General features: G+C 40.9%; 2 protein-coding genes across 2 annotated transcripts in view; one reads left to right on the top strand and one right to left on the bottom strand.

Annotated features, from left to right (window-relative positions):
- Nucleotides 1–3,657, top strand: part of LOC146980451 (regulator of G protein signaling 3-like) — a 38,567-nt gene extending 34,910 nt beyond the window's left edge. The window contains exons 14-16 of the mRNA XM_085785669.1: nt 688–749; nt 1,906–2,072; nt 3,394–3,657. Coding sequence (XP_085641795.1) covers nt 688–749; nt 1,906–2,072; nt 3,394–3,642 — 478 coding nt within the window. The 3' untranslated portion in view covers nt 3,643–3,657. The remainder of the gene's footprint in view (nt 1–687; nt 750–1,905; nt 2,073–3,393) is intronic.
- Nucleotides 3,658–8,438: 4,781 nt separating this feature from the next.
- LOC146980450 (myosin light polypeptide 6-like) lies at nt 8,439–11,170 on the bottom strand. The gene is made up of 2 exons (XM_085785668.1): nt 10,874–11,170; nt 8,439–8,825 (listed from the first exon to the last, which is right to left on the bottom strand). Exons 1-2 carry the CDS (start codon nt 11,153–11,155, stop codon nt 8,511–8,513), a joined length of 597 nt encoding a protein of 198 aa, XP_085641794.1. The 5' UTR covers nt 11,156–11,170; the 3' UTR covers nt 8,439–8,510.
- Nucleotides 11,171–16,575: the final 5,405 nt, after the last annotated feature.

The following is a 16,575-nucleotide window of genomic DNA, read 5'->3' as shown; positions in this document are numbered from 1 at the left end:
GGAGGCAGGCTAACACTACCCATACACTTCCAGTGTTTGAGCTAAGCTAATTAGCGACTTTAGGTGGAGGCAGGCTAACACTACCTATACACTTCCAGTGTTTGAGCTAAGCTAATTAGCGACTTTAGGAGGCAGGCTAACACTACCTATATGCTTCCAGTGTTTGAGCTAAGCTAATTAGCGACTTTAGGTGGAGGCAGGCTAACACTACCCATACACTTCCAGTGTTTGAGCTAAGCTAATTAGCGACTTTAGGTGGAGGCAGGCTAACACTACCTATACACTTCCAGTGTTTGAGCTAAGCTAATTAGCGACTTTAGGAGGCAGGCTAACACTACCTATATGCTTCCAGTGTTTGAGCTAAGCTAATTAGCGACTTTAGGTGGAGGCAGGCTAACACTACCCATACACTTCCAGTGTTTGAGCTAAGCTAATTAGCGACTTTAGGAGGCAGGCTAACACTACCCATACACTTCCAGTGTTTGAGCTAAGCTAATTACGGCGATACGGCTCTATCTCCATGGTTACTGCACGCACAGTCAAAAGGATGGTGTCTATCTGCTGGTCATGGACTCAGGAGTGAGGCAAGACATGAAAAAAAAAAATGTTACCGTATCCCTTTAACTGATGATGATGCAGTGGAGACCTGAACGCACCAATCAGAGATGAAATGTTTGTGTTTTTCAGACCGTCTGTGGGGGAAGTGCTGCGGTGGGGGGACAGCCTGGAGGCTCTGCTGACCAATCAGTGTAAGACGCTCCACTTCCTGTTGGTGTTCAACTGTTTCATTCATTCATTCACCTTTATTTAACCAGACACAACAGCTAAGAAAGCATTCTGATGTAGACAACGGCCTGGTAGAAAGACATCCTAGGGGGCAAAACGGAGAGGGGGAGCACAAAATAGACGGTTAAAGCACATAGAGGCAACAGTAGCTGCGTTTCCATCACAGATTTTCGCAAAATAAAAGCGATATTTCTGAAATTTCGAAAAAGTGCTATTCGCGGGTGTTTCCATTGAAAGGTGTTTGGCGAATGAGCCGTAGTCTAGTCTAGTTAGTAATGGTTCAACAATGTTTTCAGACTGTTTTAAATAAATCTGAGGGCGCTTTAACCTTTCAGTTTCTTCATACTGATCTTCAATAATTCAAGTAATTTCCAACCATTTCATACTCTTCATATTTGTTCATGTCTTCAAGATTGTTTCTTCAGTTTCTTCACTTAATTCAGCTTTGTTTCAACAATTTATTCAGCTCATTCAGCTACCAGCTTTCAGCATTCACCCGTATTTCCTTCAGGAAATGCATTCTCTAGTTCTCACTGTGTTTCCATTACACTTTGAAATCTGATCATCTGAAAAAACCACCTCATGAGAGTTAGGGTAAAAATGTTTTAGCGATATTTGAGTCTTTTCGAAATGTAGGTGTTTCCATTACCAGTTTTTAACTTCGATATTTAGGTTTTGCGCATTTCAAGGGATAATGGAAACGCACCAAGTGACATCAGGATAATATCATCACATCAGGAAAATAGAAATCAGATATTACATGCAGCTATTACAAAATATGAAAGACAGAAAAGCTATAAAAACCTTGGAATATTATAAATTATTGCAAACAACTATTTAATAATACCTATAATATATAATATATAATATATAATATAGTGTTGGTACCCCTTTCAGTGTATATATGTATATTTTTTTGTTTGTCTGTTCATTGTATGTTTATTATTGTTTGAATATTTGTATGTTTGTATATATAAATGTTTAATAAAAAAATTTAAAAAATAGAGGAGGACAACGTGGTAGAATACAACGACGACAGACGGTCAGAGTAACTGGCAGTGTGATGACAGTGTGACTCTATTGGCTAACCAGCCCCCCCACTCTCTTCTCATTGGTCAGATGGTCTGGCTGTGTTCCGCCACTTCCTGAGGTCGGAGTTCAGCGAGGAGAACCTGGACTTCTGGTTGGCTGTGGAGAGATTCAAGAGGACACGCCCCCTCGGCAAAATGACCACGAGAGCCGCGAAGATCTTTGACGAGTTCATCTCCACCAGCGCAGCGAGACAGGTACCGGTCCGTCTGTCTTCGGCCTGGCAGAGTGAGCTGTGATTGGTCGGCTGATTGGTCATGTGATGTTGCCTCTCAGTAGGGAGGTTAAGCCCAAAAAATAGGCTTTTGACTTCAAGTAATGATGCAAAGGTCTCCTTTGGCATGGAAGTACTTTAGGGTCATACAAATAAATCTATCCTAAGACACAAGTGAGATCACACTTTGTATCCCAAATAAACACGTTTTTTTTTTTTAATGGCCGCCAACCATATTGAGAGGCCCATCATATCTTTGCTTCTGTTGTAGCTATAATAACTAATTTGGTGTCAAAGTGTACATTTTGAGGGTCAAGGAATCCAATAAAATAGTTTTCAAGACAGAAAAAAACAATGATGTTCTCCTTACCATGACTATTGGAGCTAAGATAAAAACGCATGTTAAAAGCACATTCCATTTAGAATGTCCATATAAACTCAGGCAGATCCCCTGATGCCTTCAGCTCCTGGATGAGATCTACAGCTTCTGAGACAACATGCAGCTGCTTGTGTGACAGGATATTGGGCTTTATTAATGTACATTATTTAAGGCTTATATAACCTGATACTGAATACATTTTACATTGTACTCCTAAAGTAAACTAACAAATTTTAGTGTAGAGCGCCCTTAATAAGCCATGTTCAGCTTTTATGTATACATATTTTTTTTTTTTTTTATTTAACCTTTATTTAACCAGGCGAAATCAATTAAGAACATGTTCTTAATTGATTATAGGGAAGTTTAGGTTTGCAGCTCCCACATAAAGCATATGATTAGGACTGACTTATTTCACCTGTGCAGTAAAGCTGGCTAAGATCCTCTAAGCCAGCTATACTCTTAGTAATGTTGATAAACTGGTAAACTTTGGTAGATTTTTATTTTGTGAATGCTTGTTAATGCTCATCTTATCAATCTCATGATGTTACAGTATCTTTATTTCTTATTTTAAATGAGCCATAATGGAATGTCTTGACTGGACTTTAGGCTTCCTATGTCAGTCCACCCTACAGATTGAAAGGCATTAGATCCCTGTTCATCATTCAAACTGAGAAACAATCCTGAAATATTGCAATCATGTCACAAATCAGCTGTAGATCACATCCAGGAGCTGAAAACATTGTAGTTCATAGTGGACATTCTAAATGGAATGTGCTTTTAACATGTGTTTTCTCTATTAAAAAAAGATACAAAGTGTGATCTCACTTGTGTCTTAGAATAGATTTATTTGTATGACTCTAAGGTACTTCCATGCCGACTTGAAGTCAAAAGTCGCTTAACCTCCCTACTATCTCTCCGTCTGCAGGTCAACGTGGACTCGGCGGTGAGGGAATCGACCAATCGTAGCCTTCGCCTCGGCGTTAGCCCCGCCTCCTTCCAGCTGGCCCAGGATCAGATCTTCAGCCTGATGGAGACCGACAGTTACCCGCGCTTCCTCCACTCCCGCCTCTACGCCCAGCTGGCCAATCAGGAGCAGCAGCAGCAGCAGCAGCACGCCGCCACTGTGTCGGCCAATCAGAGCAGAGCCGGGTCTGTGTCCGTCGGCCAATCGTAGAGCAGGAGGAGGAGGAGGAGCAGAGGGAGCGCCACATCGGCTTCAAAAACCAACCAATGAAAGACATAGTCCACCCAGGTGCATTATGGGAGATGTGGGACAGCAGCTCGTTGCCTTGTCAAGTGTTGTGATTGGTCCATGAGAAGCTTCAGATGTTCTAGTGATTATTATTAAGCTGCGTTCACACCTTTTGTGACCTTTTGTGTTTCTAACAAGCGACGAGTTTACATGTTAAAGGGACAACCAGGAGTTTCTACTTGGTTATAAAAAGTCTGATATTAATGTGGATGAATCTCCGTTACCACTTGTTAATGGTCCATTTTAGATAAATCTATGGTTTTGTCTCTATGGTTATTTTGTTATTATTAGTGGTGGTGGAAATGCTGGGCGAGCCGACCAGCGTTTCTTTACTTTCGGTTTCGTGGCGAGTCATGAGAATAACGCCGCCGTATGAATCTCCGTTTATGGTGGGAACTACGACGGTATGTGATCGTCTTCCAACCTCTGACTTTAATTCTTGATGAATGAAAACATGAGTCTGTCTTGACCCGGTCAAAGAATTTCACGGTGCGGAGGCTCATAAATGTAGTGTGAAAACACTCCTCATTGTCCCTTTAAGTCAATGCAAATGAGCGATTTTAATTAGTTTAATCGCTCGAGATGAGAAATCCCAACTCTCCGGCCGTCAGTCGTCGCTCAGCTCTGATTGGCTGCTGTAACCCCGGTGGTGCCGGTGTAAACAGAGACTCATGGCAGTGGACATGACGTCATCAAAGTGAAAATGCGAGTCTAGGGATGTCACAATTACTTGTTTTCACTATTAATCACGGTATTAAACGCCACAATTAATTGATCGTTAAGATTCCTAAATACCGTCACTTTCCAAAACAAGATTATGTATGAACCGTGTCGGCAGATGTAGCACCAAAGTAAAGGTGAATGCTCAGATACTGGTTCATTTAACTAACGTAGCAGTGAATTGGTAGGAATTTAAATGCTAGAGTGTCATTTGTAATTAAAAAAGAAAAGATTTAAATTAACTTTTACATTTGGTATCGATGACAATTAATGACTTGAATATTTCAAACACTTTCCCTGGCGGATTAATAATTGGTTATATAGTAATAGATATTTAAAATATTTTATAATTAGTAATGTATATTTGAACTATATTTGATTTTACACATTAATAGTGTTGTGAAATTACTTAATGCATAATAATCGTGATAAACGTAATACCGTGATTATTTCTCTGACAATAATCGTATCAAATAAATCTATTATCGTGACGTCCCTATGTGAGTCTGCGGCTCTGAGACAAACTGACGAGCGACTGCAGCGACGGGGCGTTTTTTTTTTTTAGCGATACGAGCGACAGCGACAAAAATAAACGGTCCGGTGTGAACGCAGCTTTATAGATCTTTGTTGTGGTCGTCAGCGTTCCCATCAGCCCCGGCTGTTCCCTGCTGATGAGCCTGTATTAGCATGCTAACATGCTAACATGCTAAACACTTTACCTGCTGCTACATGTTAGCGATGTTAGCATAGCGATGTTAGCATAGCGATGTTAGCTCGTCATGTCGAGGTGGGCGGAGCCACAACAGAGCAGCTGTTTGATCAGCTGACCCCAGATCGTCAGTACACATTTATCCTCTTCTCTAAGTTAAAGGGATAGTTCAACATTTAGTCAAATTGTCCCATCACCATAACCCCTATAGTCATAGCAGTAGGTTTGTTACCTTTAATTGTCGGTGCAAGCTGTTTTTAGAACGGTGGAGCAGAGCCGTGAGCTGCTCAGAGCTACGCTACGGAGGCTCATTATGGGATTTCTTGGTTTCCCTCATCAAACTCATCAAATACACAATCCAACAACTCCACAACGCTCTGGTGGACAAGTTGTGAGCTGCACATTCACCACACTATGAGATAATAACACAACGTTACCACACAGAGTTGTTTTAGAGGGAAATACAGAGACTGTTGATGAAAAACTGTCCCTGAAGGCAACACGCATCAGCGGTTTTGCATGACTTTGCGGTGTTGCTATGGAAACCAAACACAGTGAAACATTAGTGATCATTAGTTTTCTTTTAACCCTGATTTAGAGACGTGAGAAAACTCCACATATTATATCATTATACTAATTATATTGTAATTATTATATAGTTATTATTTCTGTTTAATTCTCATTCTAACGACTCTACTGTCTCTCTTTGTGTTGTCGTGTCCTGTTTGTGTATCGTCCCACTATCATCAATAAAGTTTGTTCAAAATCAACCAGCTCAGTGTCAGAGTAGAGGCTGACACGGGAGTGTTTTTTCAAACCCGTCCAGTCCCGCTCCCGCAAAAAGATTCCCGTCCCGTCCCGGTCCCGTGACAAAGTCAAAAAAAAATCCTGTCCCGTTCAAATCCCGAATAAATCACTCCCGAACCCGTCCTGTTCCCGATTTTTTCTATGAACACAGACATCATGCCTAAACGATTGTGTTGACAGACAGAGATCCCCCCCCCCTCTCAGCGCACTGCAGGCTGAAGGACAGACAAAACAAGACGGTAGATGTGGCGTCAACACATCTACCGTCTTGTTTTGTTATTTCAATTAGCGATAATGAACGCCCTCCTCGTCCTTTCTCTCTCCCTCTCTCTCTTTTTCTTTCTTTATTTTTTGCTTGTCTGCATCAGCTGTTTAATGAGGTGGAGATTACGCCGCCGCCGCATCAGCTGACTCCTCTGAGTCAGTCTGACTGGCCGAAAACGTTTCCCTACCGGTATGTTGATTTAGGTACACCGCTACGTAGCCATGACGACAGTGATCACTGAGGGTGTGCAGTGTGCATCAGTCCACACACTTAAAACTTTTGGACCGTTTTGAGCGCACCATCCGTAGCTACTGCCTGGCTTGTGCTTCTTTGAATGTCGCGCTTTGACTCCCGGTCCCGTTTACATTTTTTCCCGTCACGTCCCGATCACGTGATTCAAAATAAACTGACTCCCATGGGAATCCCGATAAAATGTCAGCCTCTATGTCAGAGCGTGGGCTCCTCGTGGGCAGAGACAGAGAGAGGAAAAGAAAAGATCTTTCATTCTTTAATAGAGGCTGATGTTCTACATCATGTTCTACAGCAGGGGGAGGGGTGGTTGAAACAGACAGTATTACAGATGTTTAACGTTATTCAGATGCTAGACAGCCGCATCTAGGTTACAAACACGGTGCATGTGTAGCAGTTGTCTGCGTTGTGTTGTTTATTTGCAAGAAGGACCGACACTCTCTTAGCTTCAGGACCGGACTTTTATTGCCTGGACAACGATACGGAAATGACTGGTCAGCTCACGGTCAAGCACAGCACTCGTTAGCACAGCTTCATGGAGGACAATTAGCATTAAACATTATTAAACAAAATAAACCCTCTGTAACACATTTAGTTACATGTAAAACTGTCGCCAGCTTCCTGAACATAATATCATGATAACTGCATTATTACATTACATTGTTGACACAGTTTCAGTGGCTATAACGCTGTAACCTAGCATGGGCTCAATCCTCCATACTGGCACGGTGTTTACGTCACAGCCCATAATTCTGTGCTGAGGAGAGGAGAGCCCTGCTAACCAGCGAGCGTCCATGATACATGAATAAAGATAAATATGATTGGCTGTCACTGTGGAAGTGGAATCAACTGCAAAACTCTGTTCCACTTGCTCAGATGAACCCAGGCTGACGTTCACACTCATCAGTTTGATCATTTTGCTTTCTTTGTTTATTTGTTTAAAAAAAAATCAGATATGGACTTTAGTCTCTTCATTTTTGATCTTTGTAGACGCAGCAGCAGTTTGACCGTTTGCTCAGGACTCTCGCGCACGACGTATCGATAAACACTTGATAGACACAAATTCAAATCAAGATGCAGCACTCGGTGTCAGTCAGTACGTTTACATGCAGAGCTTCATCCAGCTCGGCTCAAAATTCGATTTTGGCGTCAAGTCGGACTTCTGTCCTTGTCTCAGTTTACATGCAACTGAGGAAATGTAATAACTGACGGGTCCATCGCCCCCTCATGGTGCCACCTGTTGTTTCAGCAGGTTAATACGCCGCCTGTCCTGTTGACTTTCTGTCACCTCCTAAAAAACTGAATATAAACAATTTAGTAGCTTAATAATAAATTCTCAACTGCAGTTCCTGACCAGACGCACCAGTCTGGGCCGGATTCACGCTGAGAATAGGATACGGGCTTCCTTTTTTCATCTCTCTCTCTCTCTTTTTAAAATAAAACCCTCTTGCTGGTGGCGCTGTGTGAAATGCATTGAATCTGCGCTGACGTTGGTTTTTTTTCTTTACTTTGCCGGTTCAGGCGGCTTCTCTGCTCCACTTGGTGCCGTCTCTACTGTTGTGGAGCATGAACACATGCATTGTCCAGTTCTACTCTGACTAAGGTTTATACATGACAGAGAAAATCTAATTCCAATCACATTATCTGGGTGTCTTAATCGGAGTTCTCACCTCCGATTTCAGTCGGACTAAGGTGTTTACATGCACTTCAGTTGTCCAGTTATAGTTGGATTAAGGCAATAATTAGTTTTTTTCAAGTCATCTAAACGTACTGAGTGACGGTGTTTTCATCGGCAGCAGTGAAGGTGTGTGGTGACCCGGCTCTTAAAAACACAGATACAGCTTTTTACTACAGCTTTTATTCATAAAATAATCAGAGCACACAAGATACCCGGGCCATGGTCCCCCCGGCCCCCCGACCCCCCGGTCAGAACATCTATCAGACAGAGACAACCTCCTCTCCTTCCTGTTTTATTAGAGACACATTAGAGACAAACAGTAGAAACTCTGACATCACAGTAGAACCCAGTAGATCTGGTTTCTACCCGGCCAGGATGTGTTTGACGAACTCGGTGTAGTTGATGTGTCCGTTGGCGTCCTCCTGTCCCACCATCAGCCGGTCCACCTCGTTCTCCGTCATCTTCTCTCCCAGCGTGGCGAGGACGTGGCGGAGCTCCGCCCCCATCACCGTGCCGTTGCCCTCCTTGTCGAAGACCCTCAGACCCTCCACGAAGTCCTCGAAGGTGCCCTGCTCCTTGGACCGCGCCACGTGCTGCAGCATGGGCAGGAAGCTGTCGAAGTCCAGCAGCTTGACGTGCAGCTCCTCCGCCTTGGGCCGACCCAGCAGCTTCAGAACCTCCTCGTTGGAGAAGGACCAGAGGAAACCAGAGGACACTTGGTTCAGAACTCTACTCCCGCACTGCAAAAACTCTACATCTTTCTAAGAATATTTGTCTTATTTCTTGTCAAAATGTCTCATTTCTAGTCAAAACTAATCTCTTTCCACTTAAAATAAGACTCATCACCTAAAAATGAACTTGTTTTTAGATCATTTTCACTTGTTTCAAACTAATTTTCACTTGAAATAAGTAGAAAAATCTGCCAGTGAAAGCAAGTTTTTTGTGCTTGTAATAAGAAAGAAAAACTTGCTCCACTATCAGATTTTTCTACTTATTTTAAGTGAAAATCTGCTTGAAAGAAGTAAAAAGTGTCTAAAAACAAGCTGCTTTTTATGTGATGAGTCTTATTTTAAGTAGAATGAGATTAGTTTTGACTAGAAATGACATTTTGACTAAAAATAAGACAAATATTCTTGTTAAGATATTTGATTTTTTGCAGTGCGTACAGGACGAATCTCCTTGTTGTTTCCAACTACTTCCTGGTAGAAAACCAGCATGAGAACAATAGTGACAGACGAGAGTTTCACTATATTTATCTAATTTTTCACGTCACTATATCACCGTTTAGACTAATCTGATGTTTGTAAAGTTTATAAAACCAATGATTGGACAAACATTACTATTTCTGTGTGCATGTTTTTGTAATTAGTCCTGGTTATCATAGATTAGCTGAGATTAGCATCAGAACATTTCCATATATTCTGGAGCTGCTCAGCTATTCAGCCGTATTGGCAAAAGATTAAACGAGTAGCCTAATACAAAACATTTTTGGTGATTAAATGAACAGCTCTTTTTCCACAATCTACCTGGGTAATATTGCACAACCATATATTAGGGAGAGACAAATATCTTTTAAAAATACTATTAGCAGCTAGTAAGAAAACCGTAACCACAGCTCCAGCAGAGTCAGACTGGATCAATATTGTGACCAATATCCAAAATATGGAAAGGAGATGACCTTTTCCTTCAATCTACAGACTGATATAAATATTTGCACTATTTGGAAAAATGGATTGTGTAGCTACATGTCCACAAGAGATGCTCATTGAGCCGTCATTTTATTTGTAACTCCACCAGTATAACGTCTGAATGTATTGTATAGGTGACTGTTTGTTCTATGTCTTTCTGTATGTTGTCTATGTTCCTTCTACCCAGGGGGCAAAGCAAAACAACAGACACGGAGCGTTGTAAAAGGTTTAACACCAGAAATGATCTGTAGGAAGTTGAAGGATTAAAACCTGGGTGGACAATCCGGTCAACTAGCTGCTGGAAAGATACAGGGGACAAAAACCCTTTCTGGGGTCATTCTGCTGGTGAAATGATGTAAATGCAAATATTTAGGTACTACAATGGCATAAATTGTCATACAACTATAACATTTGGCAGAGAGTATCTTGACACATAGGGGGAGGCAGGAAAAAAAGATTCTGGGGTTTGTTGCAACTCCATTTTAAGATATCACCCTCAACATCCCAAAAAAGACAAAAAAAGTACTGTTCGCCTGACAAATTCTCATGAATGTTATTATTTTTCAGCACTTTATGGAGAATATCTATGCCTAACATGTATATAGAAAACTTCCTTCATTCATAAGCTTCCATTTGAGTCCCAGATAGCCTTTCTATCTCCAAAGCTCCACTTGCTGTGGCCAACGGTCTTCTCTATCTATCTGTTCACCAGAAATAAAATGGTTTCTGATCATGTAGTTTTTCACAACAGGTGTTGCATTGTTTGGAGACAGCCTGTAGCTTTCCAGTAGCTAGTTGACTAGCAAAAAACTGGGATTTTGCCCCCTGGGTATTCTATATTTGGCTTCTAGGTTGCCTTTAACATCTGGCCAGGGACAACGGAGGAAAACGAGCCTTGTTGGCTCTAACTCTGGCCCACTGACAGTTTTTCTTTTAACTCTGTTGATTAGTGGTGCACTGTCCCTATGAAATAAACTAATACATGAAAATGAAATGAATGAAATATAAAAATAAAGCACAGAGAAAAAGAAAAGAACCTCGTCGTTGGTGGGGTTGTGGCCCAGCGCTCGCATCACGTCTCCACACTGCGCGTACGTGATCTTCATCTCTCCGGCCGGCGTCTCGTCGAACAGCGTGAAGGCGTCCCTGAACTCCTCCACCTGGTCGGGGCTGAACTCCACCACGATGCTCTTCAGGTCCATCTCGGCCGGTCTGGGCTCGGGCTCGGCCGGCTTGGGAGGAGGAGCGGGCTCCTCCTTCTTCACCTCCGCTGCCTTCTTAGGCTCCACCTTCTTAGCCTCCACTTTCTTAGGCGCCATGGTGCTGCCAAGGACAAACGACAGAAGACAGAAGACAGAGGAGAGAGGACAGAGAAGGTGGAGGAGCAGAGTGCTTTATATACCGGACGATAAGAGCAGAGGAGGGAGGAGACCGAGAGAGGAGAGGAGAGGAGAGACGACCAAACATGGAAGAAAATGAGAATAGAAGCAGAAGATAAGAAGCTTCCAGAGGTCTATATATATACACAGTACAGGCCAAAAGTTTGGACACACCTTCTCATTCAATGTGTTTCCTTTATTCTCACTGAAGGCACCAAAACTATGAATGAGCACATGTGGAATTAACAAAAAAGTGTGAAATAACTGAAAACACGTCTTTTCTTCTTTTCTTCTTTTCTTCTTTTCTTCTTCCTCTCCTTCCTCCTCCTCCTCCTCTATCTCTGCCCCCACCAGTTCTAGTTTCTTCAAAGTAGCCCCGCTTTGCTCTGATTAGGCAAGGCAAGGCGAGGCATCTTTATTTATACAGCGCATTTCATACCAAGGCAACTCAATGTGCTTTACATAAAGACAAAACATTAAAAAAAGAAGCATACGACAGAATAAAAACAAACAAAACACTAAAAACAGAGTTAAAAGCAAGAGCAAATAAAAGTAAAAGAAAAGAAAATAGATAAAGTTTTAAGTTCTCAGCTATAAGTATGTGAAGAGAAATGTTTTTAACCTGGATTTAAAAGTGCTGACAGTTGGGGCTGATCTCAGGTCTGCTGGTAGTTTGTTCCATTTGTGTGCAGCATAACAGCTAAATGCTGCTTCACCATGTCTGGTCTGAACTCTGAGCTCCACTACTGCTTTACACACTCTTGGCTTCTCTTGATGAGCTTCAAGAGGTGAACCTGACCTGAAGGATCTTAGCTAGTCATATATAAGGAGAGGGGGTGGGAGTTTATAAGTTTTACTTCTTCTCACTCCTTTTCGAATATGTATTCTATTTTTTTCATGTTTAAATGTTTTGTCTTATTCTCTTTTTTTATTACTTTATTTTCATATTCGAAATAAACATTTCAATCAATCAATCAATCAAGATGGTTTTCACTTCACAGGTGGTGAAGCCTTGTCAGGGTTCATTAGTGGGATTTCACTGAGAATCTACAATGTAAATAGTCATGAAAATAAAGGAAATGCATCGAGTGTGTCCAAACTTTTGACCTGTACTGTATATATATATATATAATATGGGAAACACACATCACACCAACAAGTTGTTTTTTTAAATGGAACACACTGAAACTATTGGACATAGTTGAACTGAAAACGACTCAGGTAGCTAAACAAAGCAAGAAATAATCTGCTCCCTGGAAACCTACAGAAATGGTTTAAGGAAAGAGAAGGGAGATATGAATATAGACATGCACTAAACTTCCAGCAACCTGCTGAAGAGTATGTGTGTTTCAGTTCAGGGAGTAAAACTATGGAATGGATTACCAGATGAGATTAAAATAAGTAAGAAAAAAATGTTTATAAAATCTAAACTTGAAGGATATGGACAGATCTTGGATGCAGAGGGGCAGGGAAAGGCTCTTTGAAGGTTTATGTATTTCTGAGTATGAAGGTTTGGATGTTGGCTCGTAGCTTTAAGGCTTTGTGTGTTTTGTACATGATGATTGAACCAAATGTGTTCATGTAAATTTACTGTATTTACAGTTATTATAGACATCGGTATAATTAAGTTAATCATTGTTCTTCTTTGTTTATGAAATTGCGTTAATAAGTTAGAAGAAAGCTACCGCTCATTTCTCATAAAGTGTGAGGTATGAATTATGTATGAATTTTGCCAAAGCAACCCATACTCGTCTGATTTTCTTATTTAACAATGTTTGCTTACTGAATCATGTCTTCCAACTTGTCTCTGTATTATATGTAAGTACCTTAGTGATATTGTCTCTACACCAGGATTGACTGTAAATGTAACAGTTGTAAGGGGGTAGGTTCCTCATAAGCCTCTGGCTTCTTACCTATCCGTTTCGTATGTATGTCTGTCATTCGTACGAAATAAAAAACAATCAATCAATCAAAAAAAAAAGTCTGAACCGGACTGAACCGGACATGATACACTGCAAAAACTCAACATCTTTCCAAGAATATTTGTCTTATTTCTTGTCAAAATGTCTCATTTCTATTCAAACTAATCTCTTTCCACTTAAAATAAGACTCATCACCTAAAAATGAACTTGTTTTTAGATCATTTTCACTTGTTTCAAACTAATTTTCAATTGAAATTAGTAGAAAAATCTGCCAGTGAAAGCAAATTGTTTTGTGTTTGTAATAAGAAAGAAAAACTTGCTCCACTATCAGATTTTTCTACTTATTTCAAGTGAAAATATGTTTGAAAAAAGTAAAAAAAAAAAAAAAAAAAAAAAAAGTGCCTAAAAACAAGCTTCGTTTTTATGTGATGAGTCTTATTTTATGTAGAATTAGATTAGTTTTGACTAGAGATGACATTTTTGACTAGAAATAAAACAAATATTCTCGGTAAGATTTTGAGTTATTGCAGTGTGACACTCAGTCTGGGTCCAACCTGCAGGTTCTGCACTGCAAAAACTCAAATATTTGTCTTATTTCTTAGTCAAAACAAATCTCATTCTACTTAAAATAAGACTCATCACATAAAAAGCAGCTTGTTTTTAGACACTTTTTACTTCTTTCAAGCAAATTTTCACTTGAAATAAGTAGAAAAATCTGAGAGTGGAGCAAGTTTTTCTTTCTTATTACAAAAACTTGCTTTCACTGGCAGATTTTTCTACTTATTTCAAGTGAAAATGTGTTTGAATTAAGTGAAAATGATCTAAAAACAAGTTCATTTTGAGGTGATGAGTCTTATTTTAAGTGGAAAGAGATTAGTTTTGACTAGAAATGAGACAAATATTCTTGGACAGATTTGGAGTTTTTACAGTGTTCTTCCAGTCTGAGTCCACATGTAGAACCACATCTGGACTGGACTGGGTTTAGGGTCCAGAGTCGGTTATTAAATAAACAACAGGTCAAGTAACACAACTGTCTGAACCATGTGTGTGTGTGTGTCTGTGTGTGTGTGTGTGTGTGTGTGTGTGTGTAGTTGGGTCTATTTCAGTGTCTTTATCTCCTGACTGACGTCTCGTCTCTCTGTCATTAACATTCCTGCTGTGATAAGGACAGTGGTTACCCATGATGCTCTGCTGCTGGGTGGTGTGTGAACCTGAGGGGTTCAGTTTAAAATAAACTCATCTCCCACAATCCTTCACTGCAAACTGACGTGTGACTGAGAGGAAACTGGGCCGATGTTCACAGCCACTGGAAGACGTTTAGAGACAGAAGACAGAAGCTTTGTCCATCGTTAGGGTTAGAGCGCTGTAAGAGAGAGTAAGGACACCTCCATTGACTCCCGTGGTAAGGGTTTAAGGGTTTAAGGGTTTAAGGGTTTAAGGATTTAAGGGTTGAAGGGTTGAAGGGTTTAAGGGTTTAAGGGTTTAAGGGTTTTGCCCCCTAGTGGCAGGATATGGGTATTGCCAAAGCGCCCAGAAAACCCATTCACTCCAATGTATGTGTGTTGCCCACTTGCTGGTAAATTGATGAAAACGGCTGTGTTTTTGTTTTTAGGTGTCTTGGTCATATCAGATTATACTTAGAATTTGTTTATTACAAAATGTAGATTGAAACATTCATGTAGAAAACAGTTTTTTTTTACTCTCCTATGTGTTAATGTTTATCTGTAAAGGATCCTCAATGATGGGTGATCTATAAATGTCCTTAAATTATTGAAAACACCACACTGCTCATTCACCAACAATGCAGAGATGTCAGTTCTTTTGTAAAACCCATATTCCTCCACCAGGAGGCGCTGCATTGGACCAATGCTGTCACTACTCTCTGTTACAGACGCTCTAGTTAGGGTGAATTCAAATCCCCCCTTGGCCCTGCCCCTTCGTTTTGTGTGTTCACGTGAATGCCCAATTCCCTGAACCCTTGCCTCTTGAAACGGAGCTACAAGGGCTAGAGGTTGAACTGGGACGCCCCTTCAACAGTCTCATACGTCATCAGTCGTCTCTGCTTCTTTCACATCAGCAGACGTGACCAGCCTTAGCCACAAATCCTGTATTTAAAACCACGTTAAAGGGACAACCAGGAGTTTCTATTTGGTTATAAAAAAAGTCTGATATTAATGTGGATGAATCTCCGTTACCACTTGTTAATGGTCCATTTTAGATAAATCTATGGTTTTGTCTCTATGGTTATTTTGTTATTATTAGTGGTGGTGGAAATGCTGGGCGAGCCGACCAGCGTTTCTTTACTTTCGGTTTCGTGGCGAGTCATGAGAATAACGCCGCCGAATCTCCGTTTATGGTGGGAACTACGACGGTATGTGATCGTCTTCCAACCTCTGACTTTAATTCTTGATGAATGAAAACATGAGTCTGTCTTGCGCCGGTCAAAGAATTTCACGGTGCGGAGGCTCATAAATGTAGTGTGAAAACACTTTGCTTTAACAAAACTCCTCATTGTCCCTTTAAATATTTCCAGTATCTGACCAGTCTACATCGTGTCCTGTATCCCACAATGCAATGCTCCCCTGATGTCTAACCGTAACCACAGACGGTAGTGAAGTATCTTTGCCGTGTAGCGTAACTATGTTATATAGGTTAATAAAATAAAACTTAATGCAGACTGATGTGTTGATTGTAAAACATGTATTTCTTGATGTAAATGTGGTGGTTTGTGTCCGTAGGCTCCAGAGCCCCGAGGCAGCGCTGCTCTTCTGTCCAATACACACAGGAAGCTTCACTTTACATTCAGACTAACTAATGCTACTGATACAGCTGTTAGATTTCATCACTGAGACCAACATTTATCTCCTAGAAATACTTTAACCAGCCGGTGGTAAACCTCTAAAAACCTGCGGGTAAGTTAATTAGCGATGGTTTTCTCCCCCGGGATGAGGACGGAGGTTGGCCGGCCGAGCAGCTCTGCAGACCGGCTGCTGTCTCTGTGATGTCGCGGTCGCTGCAGAGCTTCACTTCTCTGAAAAACATCGGAGCAAACTTCTAAACAGCCGTCGTTTGGATCAACTGGCCGTAGATTTGGGATCTAAACAGCTACTTTCTCTCATGAAAACATATTAAAACTTAATAAAGTTACATGATAACAGAGCTAGAGCGGGAAATAAAACAGCTGTTCACCTGTTTCACAGCTACCGCTACCGGTTGCTGTGAAATGCATTCTGGGAAACTACTGCATACTGCGGTCAGCTGAAGTAGCAGACTGAATCCTACATTCAGTCTGCAGTATACAGTACATACTAACGCAGTATGTAGTAGTATGGTAGCATGTGGTTTCGAAACCACCATTGCTTTTCCATAAAAACATTTTTTTTAGTCTGAATTATAATATATAATATTTTTAATTTTTTTGACGGGCTCGACAATGAC

The sequence above is a fragment of the Trachurus japonicus genome, chromosome 9 (genome assembly GCF_045865225.1).
Source record: "Trachurus japonicus isolate A0001 chromosome 9, Traja_1.0".
Taxonomy (NCBI): Eukaryota; Metazoa; Chordata; class Actinopteri; order Carangiformes; family Carangidae; genus Trachurus; species Trachurus japonicus.
This window is presented reverse-complemented; position numbering and strand designations above follow the sequence as displayed.